This window comes from Martes martes (genome assembly GCF_963455335.1).
Source record: "Martes martes genome assembly, chromosome: 8".
NCBI classification, from domain to species: Eukaryota; Metazoa; Chordata; class Mammalia; order Carnivora; family Mustelidae; genus Martes; species Martes martes.
The window spans coordinates 111,270,344-111,291,342 of NC_137895.1; the positions used below are offsets into that span (position 1 = coordinate 111,270,344).

The 20,999-nt window shown below is 37.1% G+C and overlaps 1 protein-coding gene across 30 annotated transcripts in view; it reads left to right on the plus strand.

Moving 5' to 3' along the window:
- PARD3 (par-3 family cell polarity regulator) overlaps window positions 1-20,999 on the plus strand; it is a 655,030-nt gene that overhangs the window by 355,604 nt on the left and 278,427 nt on the right. For all 30 annotated transcript variants that reach the window (XM_080812103.1, XM_080812093.1, XM_080812097.1 and 27 more), the window contains exons 6-7: window positions 8,921-9,012; window positions 11,299-11,382. In XM_080812103.1, coding sequence (XP_080668229.1) covers window positions 8,921-9,012; window positions 11,299-11,382 — 176 coding nt within the window. The remainder of the gene's footprint in view (window positions 1-8,920; window positions 9,013-11,298; window positions 11,383-20,999) is intronic.

Genomic DNA, 20,999 nt, shown 5'->3' on the forward strand with positions numbered 1-20,999 from the left:
GTAAAATTGGTATTGACAAATACTTTGTGTGTCAGCAACACACCTCTGTTATCCAAAACGCATTGTGAATCGGTCACTGGGAACTTGTCACATAATTCATTAAAAATCACATATGTTTTGGGGCACCTGGGTGGCCCAGTTGCTTAAATGTCTGACTCTTGATTTTGCCTCAGGTCATGGTCTCAGGGTCCTGGGGTCAAGCCCTGTGTAGGGCTCTGCACTTAGCACCAAGTTTGCTTGAGATTCTCTCTCTGTCTCTCCTGCTACCCCGCCCCCTGCTTGCATACTTATGCACTCTCTAGAATAAAATAAATCTTTAAAATAAAATCCTACTGTTTTGTTTATTAAAATATGCTTAAGGGTTGTGCTGAGGATTAAACTGAGGTTGTATCGAAGACAAAAGGAGTAGATTCTCTACTAAATGGCACATTGTAGGTCCTCAGTATAGCAATTATCATTTTTATTTTTGTTATATATTATAAAATTTGCAGGTCTCTTGCCTCTTTAAGAAGTGATTTGCACTGATCCCTAGCAAGAAATATTTGTTTCAATTTTTTGTTTATTGATCTAAATGAAAGTTTATTTTTAAATTATTTTAGTTCCTATCAAATATTAATTTTGAAATCATTTTTAAGCCAAGGAGAAAATGTTTTTTGACTGAAAATAGTTGTGTGTAAATATTTTTGAACATATGGTATTTTAATGTACCACTGAATAAGATGTCTTTTTTACTTACCCAGGTATTATTTACTTCACCCCCAAAATAAAACATTTTAAAATGTCACCTCGATAAGGTCTAGAAAGTTATTAGAAAGGCAGAGTGATCAGATGACAAAATCCATACATTTCAACAATCCATAAATCCATAAATTACAATGTTCAAAAGAAAACAATTGGGTGTTATTCTCATACTCAAGGCCCCTATGAAACCAGGTTGATAAAACTGCCTGGCCATTCATGTGTGGTGGGGGGACTGGACACCTCATGTGAAGCATGGCTTCAGTATTTTCAAAGTGGTGATAGATACTTTGAGTGGTCATCTGTCTGGCATAAATACGGATAGGAGTGAGGCAGCTGATGCTGGGTTGGTTGCAGGATTAGTTACTGAATTCAATGTTCTTAGTAAGGATTAATATGTAAAGCTTCTTTTGTGTATCATGGGGGCACAGGAAAAAATGGAAGAATTAAGTGAAGGAAGAGATTCTAGTATATGATTGGATCTTGGACCAGATGTCTTCCAGTATGATTCCTCCATGCCCTGAAATTCTAATAATTATGAGGAACCAACTTACATTTTGGAACTTAATTTTGAGATTCCACTCTGCATGTAACAGGTGCAAAGATACATACTTTTTGTTGTTCTCTGTAGTGAGATAGTGTTCATAAATCAGCACCATCTGTTCTCCTTCTAAAGACTCTTCTCTTGCCTTGGGTTGTGTGGAGTCATGTTGTGTATGTTCCAAGACAGGAAATGTTTCATTTCTGTGGTAAATGAAAATTTCATGGGCTGTGTTAAATACTGTGTTTGCCATTCAATTTGATCAGTATTAGCTTGAGCTGGGAATGTTTGGAATCCTGTTGGGGGGATGAAGCTCACATTTAATATTCAACATCACAAGTACTGAATCATTCCTAATATAAGCCCCAATTATTTGGTGTTGAGCTCTGGGTTCTGTGGTGTACAGTTCATGTTATAATGAACTGCGCTGCATTTAAAAGTATAACGGTTATTAATTTCCCAATACAGTTCAAGAAAATACTTTAAAGAGGTCTTATTATCTAGTATTGTCTATCCTTCAAGCATTTGAATTAGGTTTTTTTCATAAATGTTTTTACTCGAGAGGAATATAAGGACCATGAAGTAAAATTATATTACACATTTCCTGATTTTACTTGTTTAGAAGGTTGCTGCTTTATATTTACCATTCTCAGTTGAGAAGGCCCCCTCCCCTAGATGTTTTCAGTTGTTTTCCACATGTGTTGGGAAATTACTTTTCCCTGGTGATTTGACCAATTAATCAAGTCGTGGCCACATTAACACAAAAGCCTTCTGGAATCCTATTTGTGATACTTAGGGGATGTGGAAAGAGATTCCCCTTGAAATTATTTTTCTCCAAATGTGATCCCCCCCAAAAGTGATTTAATTCATGCTGTGAACATCCAAATAAATATTTTTTGGGGGGAGATGGTGTAGCTCATTAGTAGTTAACGTGTTTCTCATTAAGTTTGGAAAGTCTTGGAGGCACTCTAAAAAGTGTGAAAAAGACTTTTACTTAAGCATTTTTGTAGCAATATAATTGAACCATTAAAATTATTTTATTGTTAAGAATAATAAAAACACTTGAAAAATATCATAAATTTAACAAGATACCATCAGAACTTTCATTTCCTTTTGCATTTCCTAAACATAAAGATCAAAGATACGTGTGCAGGAAATTTAAGGAGTCAAATAACTAATTTTTTATAAAATGTTTTTAAAATGATAAATTATTTCTTAACATTATAGGCATTTTTTCAAGTAATAACTTCACAATATTTAATTCCTTGGAGCTTAGAATTTAAATATAGAGGTACAGGTGGTTGGTTTCTAGATAAAGTTTTATTGTGTTCCTATAAAGCAGAATGTGTGCTTTTCATTTCCTTGCTTTTATAAGCAAACCAGTTACAGATTTGTCTTCTTATTTCATATGGTGATTGATAGAGGCAGCCTTCAATTTTTAAGTGTTCTAATTACAGATCCTTTTCTTCTTTGCAATGATATCTACTTATGTTTTTGGAGAGATATATATATATATAGATATATATATATATCTATATATATATGACTATATATATATGTGACTATAGAGAAGATATTCATTACTCAAGCAGGAAAAAATATAACTAGGTAAGTTTTGAAATTAAAAAGATAATTAGGAGTTTAGCCAAATTTAGTTTTCTTAAGTAGTTCATGTGAGTGCATGTGATTTCAGAATGTGTCATCCCTTAGTTCTGTAAAGGCTTTTTAAGTTGAGGGTTAGCCTTGGTAGTATTCATATTATGGAAGAGAATAAGATTACTTTTTCCTAGAAGCAGAGAACAAATAAATTCATATGTCTTTATCCCTACTTATCTAATACACATTTCTAACCTGATCTAAAACTCATCATCCTCACCCAAGCTTATCCCATATTCATTTTCTCTCACTCTTTTTTCTCCTTTGACTAGAATTCTTCCATCTTTTTAAAAACTTACTAGATCCATATAATATGGTAGACAAAGGGTTAACAAAATCTTTCCCCTCTTCTTCACGAGACGTTAAGCTTTGGTTATTTTTTGGCTCTCTTTTTCTGAACACCTGGTAAAAAGCTTCCATCCACTATCTTTGTATGGTACAAGTGACCTCTGATTAGTAAATTGCATATGGGCTCAAAAAACAAAGTATGTGACAAGCCACTCTCTGGTGTTTTGAGGTGCCTGCTTCTGTGAGGCGTGAGGGAGGCTTTGAAGCCAGAGGAGCGGTCACAGCCTGCTGACGAGAGTCCTTTCCTGCACCTGAGCTGGGACACCCAGGAATCGCTCTGGGACAGTCACACAACCTGCTTCTTTCAAGGATGCTGCCTTGCTGGTAGATTGGGTTTCCAGCCTTAGGTCCTTCGGGCATCTCAAATACGTAGTCAGAGTAAAAATACTACTAGACGGCTTTTAATGAAAAAAATGAGCACTCTGTTCTGCTCCTCCTTACTGTCCCCGTCCCTCTCCCCAGAGGGACTATTTATGGCTATATTTATTCTGGTACTTACTTCCATGTTTCTAAGTAAAATGTTAGGTTGCTCTTTCCTGGTTACTGGTTATTGACATCTGTTGACTTGCCACTGTGGAAGATGAAGGTTTTTTCTTTTCTGCCACTTTTACTTGCCATGTTTCCATTTCCTTGCTATTGTCACATCAGAAGTCTAAGTGAAATCAGTAGCCAGTGCCACATTAGATGGCGGTTTGTGGCTCACTGCATGACCAGGTAGGTACTCTGATTAATTTTTTTCCCCCCTTACACATTTTCCTTTGCTGTTCCTGGAGTCAATTGCTTTGACCTTTTAAAAATCTATTCTATTTTATCTGTGTATTTCTGAAACTTTCCCCCCACATTCTCTAACAGGTCTGTCAAAATATTTCCCAAATATTCAAAAATATCAGACCACTTATTAATTTCTTTTTTTCCCAGGGAGATAGACTTTCCAGACTCCTCTGTTCTGTTGTTCTAATCTGACTTGGCTGCTGCTTCTCTGAGCTGTCTTTTCACCTTATTCTAGGACTTTCCTTGCATTCTGTCCATTGCTTTATTGAATTTCTTGGATTTTGCTGGAGCACATCCAAAAATAGCTTAATATGAAAAGATCCGTGGGAAGTAAAGACTTTGCATATCTAAAGATTTTTTTTTTCAGCTTTCATACTTCATTTTTCTTTGGTTGGTTGGTTGAACATAGAAATCCCCACTGAAAAATTTGGTTTAATAGAGAAGGTATGACTCTTATCTAGTAGAATTTAATGTTACTTTAAAAGGCATTGTTATGATAGCACATTTTGTTACTGATACTCCTAGTCTTCGTTTGCTAGCAGTCATATAAATTCTACCATTTGGCAGTGCTTAGATTAAGCTCTGTTGTTGAGAGATAATTCTCCATTGTTCTCTTCCATTTTTTATGCCTTGAGAGCAGAAGCCTTTGTTGTGGACTATCCTTGCAAGGATGTATGTACAGCAAACAGCCTTGGAAGATAGATATAGTGTGTCCCGCCACAGCAGCGGGCAGACAGACTTTTCCCTGTGTAAGGTATTTGGGTTCCCTCAGCTCAGATTTATTCTGTGTGCACCAGCATTCCTGGTGTGTTCCTTACTTTGTAAGAATTTTAGATGGAGAAATGTGCTTAACAGGATGATACTTTGGCTGTTGCTATAATAAACAGTCCTTTGTCTTTGACCCAGGGGTCTCGTTTTTTTCCTCTAGCATCCATGAAGCTATGCAGGCTAAGTTAGGGATAAAATCGTAGGTTCTTCATAGTTTTTTGTTTTTTTTTTAAGATTTTATTTGTGGGACACCTGGGTGGCTCAGTTGGTTAAGCGGCTGCCTTTGGCTCAGGTCATGATCCCAGCATCCTGGGATCGAGTCCCACATCGGGCTCCTTGCTCGGCAGGGAGCCTACTTCTCCCTCTGCCTCTGCCTGCCACGCTGTCTGCCTGTGCTTGCTTTCTTGCTCTCTCTCTGACAAATAAATAAATAAAATCTTAAAAAAAAAAAAGATTTCATTTGTTTGTCAGAGAGAAAGAGAGAGAGAGAGCACATGAGTGCACAAGCAGGGGGAGCTGCAGGCAGAGGGAAAAGCAGGCTCCCCACGGAGCAAGGAGCCAGATACTGGACTCTATCTCAGGACTCTGGGATCCTGACCTGAGCCAAGGGCAGATGCTTAACAGACTAAGCCACCCAGGCATCCCTCTTCATAGTTCTTGACATTTGTTTTTCCTCTGAAAATTTCCTCAACCAGTAACCCATAGTGTTTTCCTCCTCGTGCCATTTATTTGACTGTATACAGCATTTAGTTGTTTGCACTTTTTCATGTGTTTTCTCATTTCAAAGACATTTTACAATGAAGGTACTTTGTATATAGTAAAACACAACAAATATCAGGTTTTTTGAAGGTTTCTAAAATGTAGATTTTATATTTAATTGAGTAGGTAATATGCTTAATATTAAGTTGTCTTGTAAGGCACAAAGTATGAAAGAATGAATATATACTCTTAAAATATAATGGTGTAACACTACCTTAAATCGTTTTTTTGCAGTATGTTTCATATGTCATGTGTTTCTCTTTTCAGTACCAGCTAACATTTACTGGGCAATTACTATGTGTCAGGCACGATGTTATACTTGTTTTACAGGTTACATTATCCCTCTCGGTAGTCCTAGGAAGATGTTTTTATTGTTTGTATTTTACAAAAGAAGGGATAGAAATAGAAGGGGTATATAACTTGCCTAAGGATATAAAATTGGCAAATGGTAGAGTTGGTACTCACACCCAAGGCCATTTGATTCTTGAACCCAAGCTCTCATATAAAATGCTATAAAATGGAGAGAAGGGAAAAGATAAAAAAGTGTGTTTTCTAGGGCGCCTGGGTGGCTCAGTGGGTTAAAGCTTCTGCCTTCAGTTCAGGTCATGTTCCCAGGGTCCTTGGATCGAGCCCCACATTGGGCTCTCTGCTCAGCAGCGAGCCTGCTTCCCCCTCTCTCTCTGCCTGCCTCTCTGCCTACTTGTGATCTCTCTCTGTCAAATAAGTAAATAAAATCTTTTTTTAAAAAAAGTGTATTTTCTCATCTGGAAGTTTTTAACAGTATGTAGTTTAAATTAGTATTTTAGGCCTTTGTTATTGATTTGACATAAATAAAAGCCAAGTTCCATTTTCCGTGTCTATAATGGAATTCAGTATAAAACTTGTGCTGAAAGTTACCATGTTCAGTCACAGCTTTTTAAAAGTACAAAACAACAAAGTAAAGTGACACAGGAGCCGATATTTACCCATCCAAAGTTGGGAAATTTTCAGTTGTGGTTCCCACAGCAATTGCATCTCCGCCTCAGGGCAGTGAATGTTGCGATCTAACTGAACACCATATGCAGCTGCATGAAATAATATTCTACATGCTCTTGGGGGCCTGATAATGGCCACTGTGGGAACAATGAATGTGTAAATTATCAGTTACTCTTTTATCACTGTAGTTTGGGGCATTTCATTTATGTGGCTGTTTCATAGTACAACTTAGGTGTTTTGCTGGTAATACATCATGGTGGCATTTCAGCGGTGCTTAAATTATTAATGAATCCTGAAATAAAATGTTTTTAACTTGAAAGATTATTTTTATGTTTTCCATCTGATTTATAAACAATCTCTTTGGCTCTCCTCCCTACCCCCACTGCCAATGGAAAAGCATAATTTTAGGAGTTCTTGTTTACATTTAAAGTGTGGTTCTTAGGCAGGTTCGAGATGCTGGTTAACCTTTGAAATGTATTGTGTGCTTGTGCCTAAAAGAGATAGATGACTACGAAGTGCGTATTAGAGTCTCTTAAATCATAGCATCGTCAGTCTTCAAGTACCTTCACTTCATGCAGTGCACCGCCATTGAAGACATGTGGAACCTATCTACAACTCATAGAAAAACTTGGTGCATTCACCATCTTGTTTTGGTCGATTCTCAGAGGTATTGTCAGTTGGGTGTTACCAACTGCTCTGTGTTGACTTAATATTGCTTGAAGAATTTAAAATACTGCTTTAACAGTGCGCTGAACCTACGACCTTTGCTTGTCATTTTGTTGATTGATGTCTTTGTTGATGGCATATAAATTTCTGCTATGAGTCTTTCAAATACATGATTAAAAATATAAAATTTTTCTTCTTAGGGGCGCCTGGGTGGCTCAGTTGTTAAGCATCTGCCTTTGGCTCAGGTCATGATCCTGGGGTCCTGGGATCAAGCCCTGCATCAGGCTCCCGGCTCAGTGGGGGAAGCCCTCTTCTCCCTCTCCCACTCCCCCTGCTTTCACTGTCTCTCTCTGTCAAATAAATAAATAAAATCTTAAAAAATTTTTTTCTTTTTAAAGAAGACTTTTTCTTTAAAAGTTTTAAAACTTTTCTGCAGTTTAATAAATTCACATAGAAAATCACTGTTACCAAATTTATATAGTAGAAAGGGATGGACCTAACAAATTATATGTTTATATAAGTTATACGTATAAACTTCCAAGGAACAGATTAAATAAATTTTCTTTATGTGTATTTGGAAACTTATTACCCCAAAGATTTCTAGGGATGATTTTGTTTTTATTAGCAAAATATGTGGAATATCTGCTGGGTACCAAGCACTAAAGGATCCAACATGTAGACACTGAGCTTCTAAGCAACTATGATTAGAGAATTCAAGTCTTTTCTAAATATTCTAATTTGGTTAAAAAGGCCTTTGATATCAGTCATTCATGTTTATCATTATTCAAATTATCCTGAAAAGCCAACCTAACTGTGAACTCCTTAATGAAAAGACAGTGACCAAGGTTATAAAATGTGGCATGTTGTTGAGTGGCCATTTCATTTCTTTTTAGGCGCCATCTCATTTATTCCACACACACCTTTTTCAGGACTAGCGTACTTACCTGGTTTCTACAACATGTTGGAACATAATGTTTTACAAAATTCTGCCTTCGTTAAAGATACAAAAGTGGGGGTCGATTATTTTGCTCTTTGTGCCTGTCCGTATGCCTGTCCCTATTACTTCATAATAGAAGTAAACGAGTGGTTCTGTATGGCAAGATCTTAATGCCTTTAGAGATACCTCTGAATAACCAGTCAACTGGCTTAGGGTGTCTTTATGGGAAATTTCAGGGAATGAAGGATTTGAGTCTAGGGTGGTACTTCCTGCATGCTCATTTTGATGAGCTGATTTAGAGGGAGCATTGATTTAGGAAGAACATTGAAGATTTTGGTAATTATTAAGGTTTTTAATAGTCTCAACTATTTGGGTTAGTAAAAATTTTAAACACGCATTGCCTGTGCCCTGTACATTTATTTATTAACATAACATCGTAGTAATGTATAATTATTCCTGAAAACATACACTGAAAAGTGAAATAAAAGTGATAAAGTTCACATAAGTAGAAGTTTTTCCTTATTGCAGTGGTGTCTTGTCTACCTCCTGGATATGCTAACTCAGGGGACGGTGGCTCTAAAATACAGCTTGGCATATACACATACCCATCTTATCATTAACACTGATATTCCCTAGAGGAAGGACCTGGTTAACATGATCCGAATGCCTACCAAACTCCAGTTTTATCCAGTTTCCTTTCACATGATGGAAGTAAACCTGACACGGAGTATACTTCTCTTCTTTGTGCTGTGTGTCTCTAGGATGAGGATGGGACAGAAGAAGATAACAGTCGCGTTGAACCTGTTGGACATGCTGACACTGGTTTGGAGAACATACCCAGCTTTTCTCTGGAGTAAGTTACGGATGGTTTTAATTAATTTTGTAATATACGTGTAGCATCATTGATAGCAACAAGTATTCCAAAAGCATATGGCATGCGGAATGTTTGTGCTTAGTTAAAAACATGCCTTGCGTTGGTTTGTTTTCCAAAGAGCATCTTTCATCTATTGCGTTAAGTACGTAATGTAAGAAGTATAGCATGGAAATTCCCATGGACCTGTCCTGGTTTCATGCCTTGGCAAATACTATTAAATGATAATATGAAATAGTATTTGATTGAAAATGTTTGTCATGTTAACAGCATTGTAACTGTTTTCAAATTGCTTTCTATGTCCGTGTTTTGGTCATTTGTTTGTTCTTCAACTTTGCTAAGTTAAAAAAAAAAAAGTGTAGTTATACTTTGCTTGAAAAACCAGTTGGAGCATGTAAGCATTAGTCATTTTAGTATATATTTTTTTGATTTGAAGAAATGGAATCTCTCAAGATATCTGTTGAAGAATTAGGGTCATAGGTTAGAGCTTTAAACGTGACTTTAGGTATAAAAGGATAAGGAAAACTTTACTATTATTATCACAACTTTATAATTATCTTAAGTATTGACATGTTTAAGTGGAAAGTGTTTTGAGGACTTCTTCCCTTGAAAGTTTAGACCGGGGAGGGCAATCATTCTGAAGTTTTGTTTGACTTTGGGTAAAGTTGAGGGAACCTAGATAATCGGCATTTCAACTCTGAATTCTGTCTTTCCTTGGTCTTCCAAGGGAACTTTCTCAGTGAGATGAAACAGGGTCTAGAATCAGGGGATGTTTAGATAGACAGCTACCAGTACTCTCTATTAGAGTTAAGAAGTACTTGCCATGTCCTAGTTCTTTTCAGAAAGAATGTGGAATAAAATAAATTTATTAAAGTTACCATACTATTTTCAGTTGACAAACTAGTCATTGAATAGATATTCAAATGATACGTAACAGTATCTAAAATAAGAAGTTGTGAAATGCTATGAAAATACAAAAATTAATTCGTTTAAATAGTATTACTTCTGTAAATATTTTGGCAGTTTGGCAGAATTCTAATTTTTTCCTATTTAACATATGTGATTACATCTACGCACATATTCTTAATTTTGTTTTGATTTGTTTGATATCACTGTCTTTATTTTTCTTTTAGTCTTTGTATTATATAACAAGGACATTAATAGTATCTAGGATAACTTTAGGTTTTTATTTAAGAAATACAGCTGAAGGATTGGCATTTCCATTATGTCAGAACTAAACTGAGATCTTTGTCAAATCCATTGGTAATCATAGTTGTCCAGGTTGCTTCTATTAGATATTTAATTGAAATACTATTTTAAAAAATTGATTGTCAGATAAGACCTGCTTAGATTTCTGTGTACTACACACACACACACACACACACACACACACACACACACACACACACAGAAACCTATGAAGAAAATGAAATCTCATTGAAAAGATTTAGAAAATTTACATTCTCCAAATTATACCAGTTTTCATTAAACTCAGGCTTAATAGTAAAGTACTTTCATTATGTAATAGAAGTAACTTCATGTTACTTACATCTCTCTTCATGACTTTAAAGTTTGGTTACAAACACTTAGAGAAATTATTTGATTTTAGCAGGTATCTACTGGCTTTGAGGAATGAGTTTCATTCCCGGCATTGTGGGACACTTCCAGAAGCTTAGGACTTTGGATTGTTGTGGAATAATGTGGGCAGGAAGGATAGCTGGATCACATCTGGCCTGTCCCCAGTGGAGGCAAAACAAAAGCTTTGACCTCACTGGATTATTGGAAGGATTGATAATGTGACCTAGGCAGGAGCACTTTGTAAATTTTAAAGTGCTGTGCAGCCAAAAGCCCTTTATTCATTTACTCTTCCTTGTCCTTGAAATAAATACCGGTACGGAACATTTTCAGTGGAAGTCTAGAGATCTGACTCACAAAACGTGTACTTGTATTACACATACAAGAGTGTGGCCCGAGAGAAAGGGTTCTGTGTCATTTTAATGTCGTTGTTTCTGCTGCTTGCTCTCTCTCCATGCTGTCAGACTAGTGTGCAGGTATGTACTGTTTACTGTCGCTCTCATCCTCACGCTTACGTTTCAGAATGTGTACGTGTATGCGTGTGCGCTTGGTGAGATTTTTGTTGTGTTCTCTTCTGTTGTTTATTGTGTGTCTGTGTTGTAGCAGGTTTTTTTTTGTTTTGTTTTGTTTTGTTTCAGTTTTGGTTTGTTTACAGTACATGTTCATGCTCCCTCATTCATCATTGTCTCACAGTGATATGGTAAAGCTCGTACGAGTCCCCAACGATGGAGGGCCTCTGGGAATCCATGTAGTGCCTTTCAGTGCTCGAGGCGGCAGGTAACGTATCCTGGAGGTTTTTAATTGAATCCTAATGTTGAGTGTTTTATCTTCATTTATGCCCAGATACAGAGTGGTGTTGATTTAGCATATACTTAATAGGAACATTTTCATTTGGGGCCAACTGCTCCTTCATTCAGACGTATACATCATAATCACAGAAAGCACTTACGCTGATGAAGAAATCAAGCATTTAAATTATTCTAATAATGTTATTGGTCATCACACATCCCTGCAAACATTTTACTTCGCTATGTATTGATGAAACACGTTAGAGTCAGAACTCCAGCTGACTTTGCAAAATTAAGGGAGAGCTTAAAGCAGTTTTCTGGAAAAACTTATCCAATAAAAATAATCTGAGTAACTTAGGTAATGATTCATTTTAAATTCATTTATAGGTTTAATTAGTTCTTAAATTTTTGTAAGATTTTTATGATTATGTGTGAAAGTTTTAAAACCTAAATAAGCTATTGATTTATTTCCTATCATGTGGTCTGTGGCTCCTTCTCTTCAACCTCTGTACACTCAAATGTCAGAGTTTTATATCATTAATTACTTCATTACTTTTTAGAATGCATATCTTTAAAAACTTCAAATGTCGTATGAATTACTTTTACTCTGGTGCTGCATTCTGTGAAAAAAGTATTATCGGATTTATTAAAAATTTTTTTGTTTTAATATCTTTAAATACTGTGAATTGATTTTGCGACTCATGGTTGACGGGCATCTGTCAACAACCTATAAAGTGCTCGCATCCTTGTCCCGGAGAAATGAGCTGTTCAGAGGCTGAGGTTTACTTGTATCCTCTCTTAAAGCCCCATCCAATAGTTACCGAGTGAAATATACTTACGGACTATTTAGCTTCTTATTTCGACCTTCTTTCTTCTATTGTTGCCATTATTACAATTTTTTTAAACTTCCTTTACACTAGGAGAAGGAAGAGGAAAGCTGGAAAGTGGCCTTAGACCAGGGACTGAGAATGTGAAACACAGTTTACACCATTGCCAGTGAATTACAAGTGTCTAGTATGTTGTAAAAAAACAGGTGGGCTGTCAGTGATTAGTGTTTGATTAAATTATTTAATTTTTTTAATTGCATATTTGAGCAATTGTACTACTTCCTGGTAAACACTTCTAATGGTGATGACTCCAGGTTTCACCTCTTTGGTGAAGCACATACTTTATGAGATGTCTAGAAGCTGAAACTTTGATTTACCTAGAACCCTGCTGGAGTACGAGACTTGACAGTTAGTGTTATATAACAAGCTGTGAAATTCACCTTGAATTTTGAGGTGGCGTTGTATTCACAGGACTGTGACTGCTTTCCCTTTTTTCCTTCTTCTCTTTTTTGTTTATTTTTAAACTCCGGAGAAGCATTGAAATTTCTTCAAGGTGCTTTCATTTAAACATGCTTAGTTCTTTTTCAAAATGGCCTTTGCCTTTATTTCCTTTAAAGGATACAATTTTAAATGATCTCACAAGTTAAATCTTTTTTCATTTTATTTCATAAGTAGAAAAAAATGATATGGTAAAGCGCATGGATTATAGCTTCCAAATATTAGTGTATGTTTATCTCCCTGTGGGATATAACTTTTCACAAATGAGATTTAATTCTGTATACACCAGCTCCGAATCAGTGTTTCGTTTTTTGTTATTATTGAAGTATAATTGATGTACAATATTATATTAGTTTCAGATGTTCAACATAGTGATTTGACATTTGTATGTATTATGAAATGATCACCGTAGTAACTCTAGTTACCATCTGTCACCATACAAAGTTAATATTATTATTATCTGTATTCCCCATGCTGCACATTATATCCCCATGAATTATTTATTTTGTAACTGGAAGTTTGCTTCTCTTGATCCCCTTCACCCAGTTTACCCACCCTCCAAATTCCCTCTCCTGTAGCAGCCACCAGGCTGTTTTCTATGAGTCTGGTTTTGCTTTGTTTTGTTTGCTCATCTGTTTTGTGTTTGAGATTCCACATAAAAGTGAAATCATGTGCTATTTGTCTTTCCTTGTTTGACTCATTTCACTTAGCTTAATAACTTCAGGGTCTATCCATGTTATCACAGATGGCGAGATTTCATCCTTTTTTATGGCTGAGTGGTATTCTGTTGTAGATATACTGCATATTTATCCGGTCGTCTAGGGATGGACACTTAAGTTGCTTCCAGGTCTTGGCATTGTAAACAATGCTGTAATGAACATAGGGGTGTCTGTATCTTTTCCAGTTAGTGTTTTGTTTTTTTGGGTAAATACCCAGAGGTGGATTTGCTGGATTGTCTGATAGTTCTGTTTGTAATTTCTTGAGAAACCTCTGCACTGTTTTCCATAGTGGTGGCACTAATCATTCCTGCCAACAGTGAATGAAGGTTTCCTTTTCTCCATGTCCTCAAGAATACTTGTTTTTTTAGTGTGTACGTGTATGTGTGTGAGGGGGAAATTGATAATAGTCATTCTGACAAGGCTAAGGGGATCTTGCTGTAATTTTGATTCCCATTTCCCTGATGATTAGTGATGTCAAACATCTTTTCATATGCCCGTTGGCTTATCTGTATGTCTTCTTTGGAAAAAAGGTCTACTCAGATCTTCTGCCCTTTTTTTTTTTAGATTTTATTTCATTTTTTATTTGACAGAGAGAGAGACAGCAAGAGAGGGAACACAAGCAGGGGGAGTGGGAGAGGGAGAAGTAGGCTTCTCGCAGAGCAGGGAGCCTGATGTGGGGCTTGATCCCAGGACCCTGGGATCATGACCTGAGCCAAAGGCAGATGCTTAACAACTGAGCCACCCAGGCACCCCTCTTCTGCCCATTTTTTAAAAAAAAATTTATTATTATTTATTTATTTATTTATATTTTTGCTTTTGGGTGGTGTAAGTTCTTTATATATTTGGATATTATTAGCTGCTTTATAATGTATGATTCTCAAATATTATCTCCTGTTTAGTACATTGCCTTTTCATTTTGCTGATAGTTTCCTTCACTTACAAAAAATGTGTTCATTGGATATACTCCCATTTGGTTTTTTGTTGTTGTTGTTTGTTTGTTTTGTTTTTAAAAGATGTACTTATTTTAGAGAGAAAGAGAGAGAAAATCCTCAAGCAGACTCCCTGCTGAGTCAGGAGCTCGATGCAGGGCTCCATCACAGGACCCTGAGATCATGACCTGAGCTGAAATTAAGAGTCAGATGCTAAGCTCACTGTGTCACCCAGGCACCCCACCCATTTATTTATTTTTGCTTTTATTTTCTTGCCTGTAGAGTCAGATCCAGAGTAAGGTATCTCACCCAGACCGGTATCAATGAACTTAATCACTTGTGTTTTCTTCTTGGATTTTTATGGCTTCAGGTCTTACATTCAAATCTTTAATCCACCTTTAGTTAAATTTTGCATATGCTTTAAGACAGTGGTCTGGTTTCATTCTTTTCATTCTTTTGCATGTAGCTGTCCAGGTTTCCCAGCACCATTTGTTGATGAGACTGTCTTTGCCCCTTAACTAACTGTGCCACCCAGGCGCCCCTATCTTTAACTTTTGATATTTATTTACAACATGTCTTGGTGTTGATCTTTCTGGATTATCTCATTTGGGACTTTCTGTGCTCCTTGGACCTGGATATCTTTTTCCTTCTCCAGGTTAGGGAAATTTTGAGCCATTATTTCTTCAAATAGGTTTTCCAATCCTTCTTTCTTTCTTCTCCTTCTGGGACTTGTATAATGTGAATGGAATATGTTTAATATTTTCCCACAGATCCTCAAATCTATCCCCATTGAAATAATTTGTTTATCTTTTTCTGTCCTGTTTGGGTGATTTCCCCTCCTCTGACTTTCAGGTCACTGATTCATTTTTCTGTGTCATCTAGCCTCCTTTTGATTCCATCTAGTATATTTTTCACAGCAGTTACTCTATTCTTTTGCTTTGTGACTTGCATTTGGTACTTTCTTATCTTTTTCTGTCTCCTTGTTGAAGTTCTTGTGTGTTCATCCATTTTCTTCTGACTTTTGTTAGCATCTTTATGACCATTACTTTGACATTTTTCTTGGATAAATTATCTCTGTTTCATTAAGACTTTTTTCTGGGATGTTATTTTGTTACTTCATTTGGAACATGTTCCTTTGTTTCCTCATTTTACTTGACTCTCTATTTTTGTGTATTTTGTAGCAGCTATATCTCCCTGTCTCGAGGAGTGGTTCTGTTTAGGAGATGAACCTTAACATTTAACCTTACCCTTGTTCTTGGTTGTCTCTTGCCCGGTTGTCTCAGTTCTGTGGAGTCAAAAAACCCAATCCTCCCCACCCCTACCTGCGCCTGGCACTCACAGGACATGCCCTGTGTGCACTACACATGGCTGTCCAACTAAGGCAGGGTCGCATGAGCAGCTAAGGGGCAGAAGGCATGGGTCTACTCATCTGCTGCACCTGGAAGTGCTGGCAGTGGGGAGAAGGGGTTGCTTTCCCATAGCAGTTAGCTAGCTAGAGTGAGGTACAAAAAATGGCACCCACAGCACTATCACTAGCAATGTAGAAGTAACCTGTAAAAATGGCACCTGCCTGCATTCTGTCCCTGGAGAGAATACCAAGAGACTTCTACCGCTCTGGTAGATCCTTTAAGTTTAGCAGGTGAAATTCCTTTATTTGTGGTCTAGACTTTTTTCAAACTGTTGCTTTTTGAGCTGGGTCCTATGTGTGAGCTCCCTAAGTGGGAGATCTTTATTCCTTTTTTTTTTTTTAAAGATTTTATTTATTTATTTGACAGACAGAAATCACAAGTAGGCAGAGCAGTAGGCAGAGAGAGAGGGGGAAGCGGCTCCCCACTGAGCAGAGAGCCTGATGAGGGGCTCGATCCCAGGACCCCGGGACCATGACCTGAGCTGAAGGCAGAGGCTTAACCCACTGAGCCATCCAGGCGCCCAAGGGAGATCTTCATTCTTGATAGCCCTGTGGTTCTCCTTAATGTAATTCCCGTTGGCTTTCAAAGCCAGACATTTTGGGGGTTCCTCCCTCTGGTTCAGGCCCAGAGAGTTGTATGTATCTAGCGTGGAGTACAAACCCCTTGCTCCTCAGGGAGAAGCTGTGTATATGTATTGATTTATGTATGTATATATCTATTTACATTTGTGTTATGTTTCAAGTTTTTTCCCAATTGTGGGTCACTCTGTTGGGGGATCTTGGCAAGAGCACATGTCTGTGTGGTCTTTTCATCCTTTCTTATGGAGTAGCTGTTCAGCTGGTTCTCAAGTTCTTTTCTGGTGAAACAGTTCCATATGCAGCTGTATGTGTGTTGTATCTGTAGGGGGACATAAGTTCAGGATCTTCCTACACTGCCCTCTTGATCCACTTTCTGCCCTCCCATTTAAATGAGACTTAACCAGTATTTCAATTACAAGCATGTCATTTTCTGTCATTTATTACACATTTCCTCCCTCAATGTGAAAGGATATTAAGATAAAATAAATAGATGAAAAGCCTAGAGCAAAAGGAGAATAAGATAGAAAAGTAAATGCAGTATAGATTAATTCAGTGGAAGCAATTTCACGGAATCCATCAGACAGTGGTTACCATGGTGTTTAGAGATACAGAACACATTCAAGTAGGCAAGTATCCCTTTGCAGAACTACAAGTTGTTTTATAACTGAGTCATTTTTAATCCCTGTTGATTTGGCATTTAAAGAAGAAAATCTTGTGCAGCTTTCTTATATAAGGGACAAGGCGATTAAGAAAATCAGATTCTTTATAAAATCTTTTTAGGCATTTCCAGTTTTCATATTGGGAAACAACAGAAATATTTTTTTTTTCCTCAATATTTGTATCGCATTTTTAAGCTTCCGCATGGATTCAAGAGTCATGGTTCTTCAGAGTTAGGTTGTCATTGGGACAATGGACATAGGCAGGCTTCTCAGAATCATAGAAGTCAATCTTGTGGAGTCAGACACGCTCCTGGTCCTTGTTCTCAGAAATGCTTATAGGCAGATTCTTCTCATTCAAACAGAAACCTTCCCACGTATTTACCGTGTGACAATTCCTGTGTTAGGTGCTAGGAAACAAAGAAGAACAGGATGTAGTCCTTCTCTAGAGATCTGCAGTCAAGATGTAATGATGGCCAAGAAATCACACAACTATAATTATGTGATAAATGTTGATAGATAATAGGTACTCTGTGAGTTGATAGAAGAATTGTCTGAATTATGTAACTGAAGCTGGCCTGTTGCCGAAGATGATTTTAAATGTGATGACAGCTTATAAAGGGAGCTACATCAGCTCCGTGGTGGCTGCAAGGGCAAATTAAGCAATGGAGTATAGTAGAAAGGAAGAAATTAAGTGGAACTCGTGAAGAAATTGCATATATATCTAGTGGGAATAAAAGAATACATATTCATGGAATGTAAGTTGAAATTTCCAAGAATAACTTCTCTTGTACAAAATTCCAATCATACTTGGGCTTTCTCAATTTTGGAGATATGACTAATTGAATAACACTTACTGAATACTTAGTTTTGTAAAAGTGACCCATATATGTCAGGATTGCTTTTTGATTTGGATTTCAAAGTCAAAAAGTCTAAGGAACAATGTGGGATGTGAATTATATATCATAAAGAGAAGACACACAATGCAGGACATCTCGAATACAAATATAATTCAGAAAAATAGGCAGAAATGTGAAGTCAGTGTTAGAAAAATTCTTAAAACCACTTAAGTATTATTATGGCCTGAGGGATAATGAAATTTTTTGAATAAGGATCTTGCTGGGCCTACTTAAAAAGACTGTTTTCTGGAGTAAAGTCGGATGGTCTTTTTTGATTGGAAGCATCAGCGACAGCTGACATATGGCAGCTCATTCCCCAACCACTGCCTCACTACCTAGACACAGAGACAAAAAGAAGCCTGGAAAAGACAGTGTCATCTTCCCCTTGTTGCTGTTTCTTTTTTAAATTTTTTTTTAAGATTTTATTTATTTATTTGACACAGAGAGAAAAAGCACAAGCAGGAAGACTGGCAGGCAGAGGGAGAGGGAGAAGCAGGCTCCCCAAGGAGCAAGGAGCCCGATGCGGGGCTCGATGCCAGGATTCTGGGATCATGACCTGAGCTGAAGGCAGTCGCTTAACCAACTGAGCCACCCAGGTGCCCCTAAGTTTTTTTTTGTTTTTTTTTTTTCTTTTAAATTCCAGTTAATATACAGTGTAATATTAGTTCTAAGTGTATAATATAGTGATTGATCACTTCCATACATCACCTTGGGGCTCATCACAGCAAGTGGGTCCTTCATTTCCATCAGCTGTTTACCCCATTCCCAACCCATCTGCTTTCTGGGAACGATCAGTTTTGTTCCCTGTAGTTAAGAGTCTGTTTCCTTGTTTGCTTCTCCTCTTCTGTGTTTTTTCTTTTCTCTTTGCACATTTGTTTTCTCTCTTAAATTCCACATATGAGTGAAATCATATGGCATTTATTTGTCTTTCTCTGATGGACTCACTTTGCTTAGCATTATACTCTCTAGCTCCATCCATGTCATTGCAAATGGCAAGATCTCATTCTTTTTTATGGCTGAGTAATATTCCATTGTGTTTATATACATATATGTATGTGTATATATATATATACATATGTGTGTGTGTGTGTGTGTGTGTGTATGTATATATATATACCTCACATCTTCTTTATCCATTCATCAATTGACGGACACTTCCACAATTCGGCTATTGTAGATAATACTGCTACAAATAATGGGATGCATATATCCCTTTTAGTTAGTATTTTTGTATTCCTTGGGTAAATACCTACTAGTGCAATTGTTGGATCATAAGGTAGTTCTATTTTTAACCTTCTGAGAAACCTTCAAACTGTTTTACAGAGTAGAATGCACCAGTTTGCATTCCTACCAATGAATGTGGGAAAGTTCCCCTTCTCCACCTCTTTGACGGTACCTGTTATTTCTTGAGTTGTTGATTTTAGCCATTCTGACAGGTGTGAGGTGATATCTCATTATAGTTTTGAATAGATTATCCCTGACAAGTGATGTTGAACATCTTTTCATGTTTCTGTTGGCTCTCTGGATGTAGTCTTTGGAAAAAGGTCTGTTCATACCTTCTGCCCATTTTTAATTGGATTATTATTTTTTGGGGTGTTGAATTTTATAATTTCTTTATGTATTTTGGAACCTAACCCTTTATCATATATGTCATTTGCAAATATCGTCTCCTATTCCATAGGTTGCCATGTAGTTTTATTGATTATTTCCTTTGCTGTGATGCTGTTTTACTTTAGTCGTCATCTTGTATTTCTTTTGTTTTATTTAGTTTTATTTTTTTCAGTGTTCCAATTCATTGTTTATGCATCACACCCAGTGCTCCATGCAATACATGTCCTCCTTAATACCCACCACCAGGCGCACCCCCCCCATCCCCCTCCCTTCCAAAAACCCTCAGTTTGTTTCTGAGTCCACAGTCTCTCATGGTTCATCTTCCTCTCCAATTTCCCCCAACTCACTTCTTCTGTCCAGTTCCCAGTGTCCTCCGTGTTATTCCTTATGCTCCACAAGTAAGTGAAACCATATGATAATTGACTGTCTCTGCTTGACTTATTTCACTCAGCATAATCTCTTCCAGTCCTGTCCATGTTGATACAAAAGTTGGATATTCATCGTTTCTGATGGAGGCATAATAATCCATAGTATATACGGACCACATCTTCTTTATCCATTCGTCCGTTGAAGGGCATCTTGGTTCTTTCCACAGTTTGGCGACTGGGGCCATTGCTGCTATGAACATTGAGGTACAGATGGCCCTTCTTTTCACTACATCTGTATCTTTGGGGTAGATACCCAGTAGTGCAATTGCAGGGTCAAAGGGAAGCTCTATTTTTAATTTCTTAAGGAAACTCCACACTGTTTTCCAAAGTGGCTGCACCACTTGCATTCCCACCAACAGTGTAAGAGGGTTCCCCTTTCTCCACATCCTCTCCAACACTTGTTGTTTACTGTTTTGTTAATTTTAGCCATTTTAACTGGCATAAGGTGGTATCTCAATGTGGTTTTGATTTAAATCTCCCTGGGAAAATGAACTTTTGGGACTTCATCAAGGTCAAAAGCTTCTGTCCAGCAAAGGAAACAGTCAGCAAAACAAAGAGGCAACCCACGGAATGGGAGAAGATAATCGCAAATGACACTACAGACAAAGGGCTGATATCCAAGATCTATAAAGAACCCCTCAAACTCAACACACAGAAAACAGATAATTACATTAAAAAATGGGCAGAAGACATGAACAGAGACACATTTTGTATTTCAAAAATAAAGTTACCTGATTCCCATCCAGAAGTCTTTATTCACAGTTTCATTACCTTGAAATCAATTTTCACTTCATACATAAAATTTGATACCCTCCTGATGTAAATGTCAAACATACCCTTCTTATTTATATCACAAATGCTATGGGGAGGTTATGCCAAATAATTGTCATTTCCTTTGGTAGAGAAACTATGTTTTATTTTTTATTTTTTATATTCCTAGGACTTAACCCATAGGTATTGCTCAGTACAACTTATAAAGTTGGGGCGCCTGGGTGGCTCAGTGGGTTAAAGCCTCTGCCTTTGGCTCGGGTTGTCATCCCGGGGTCCTGGGA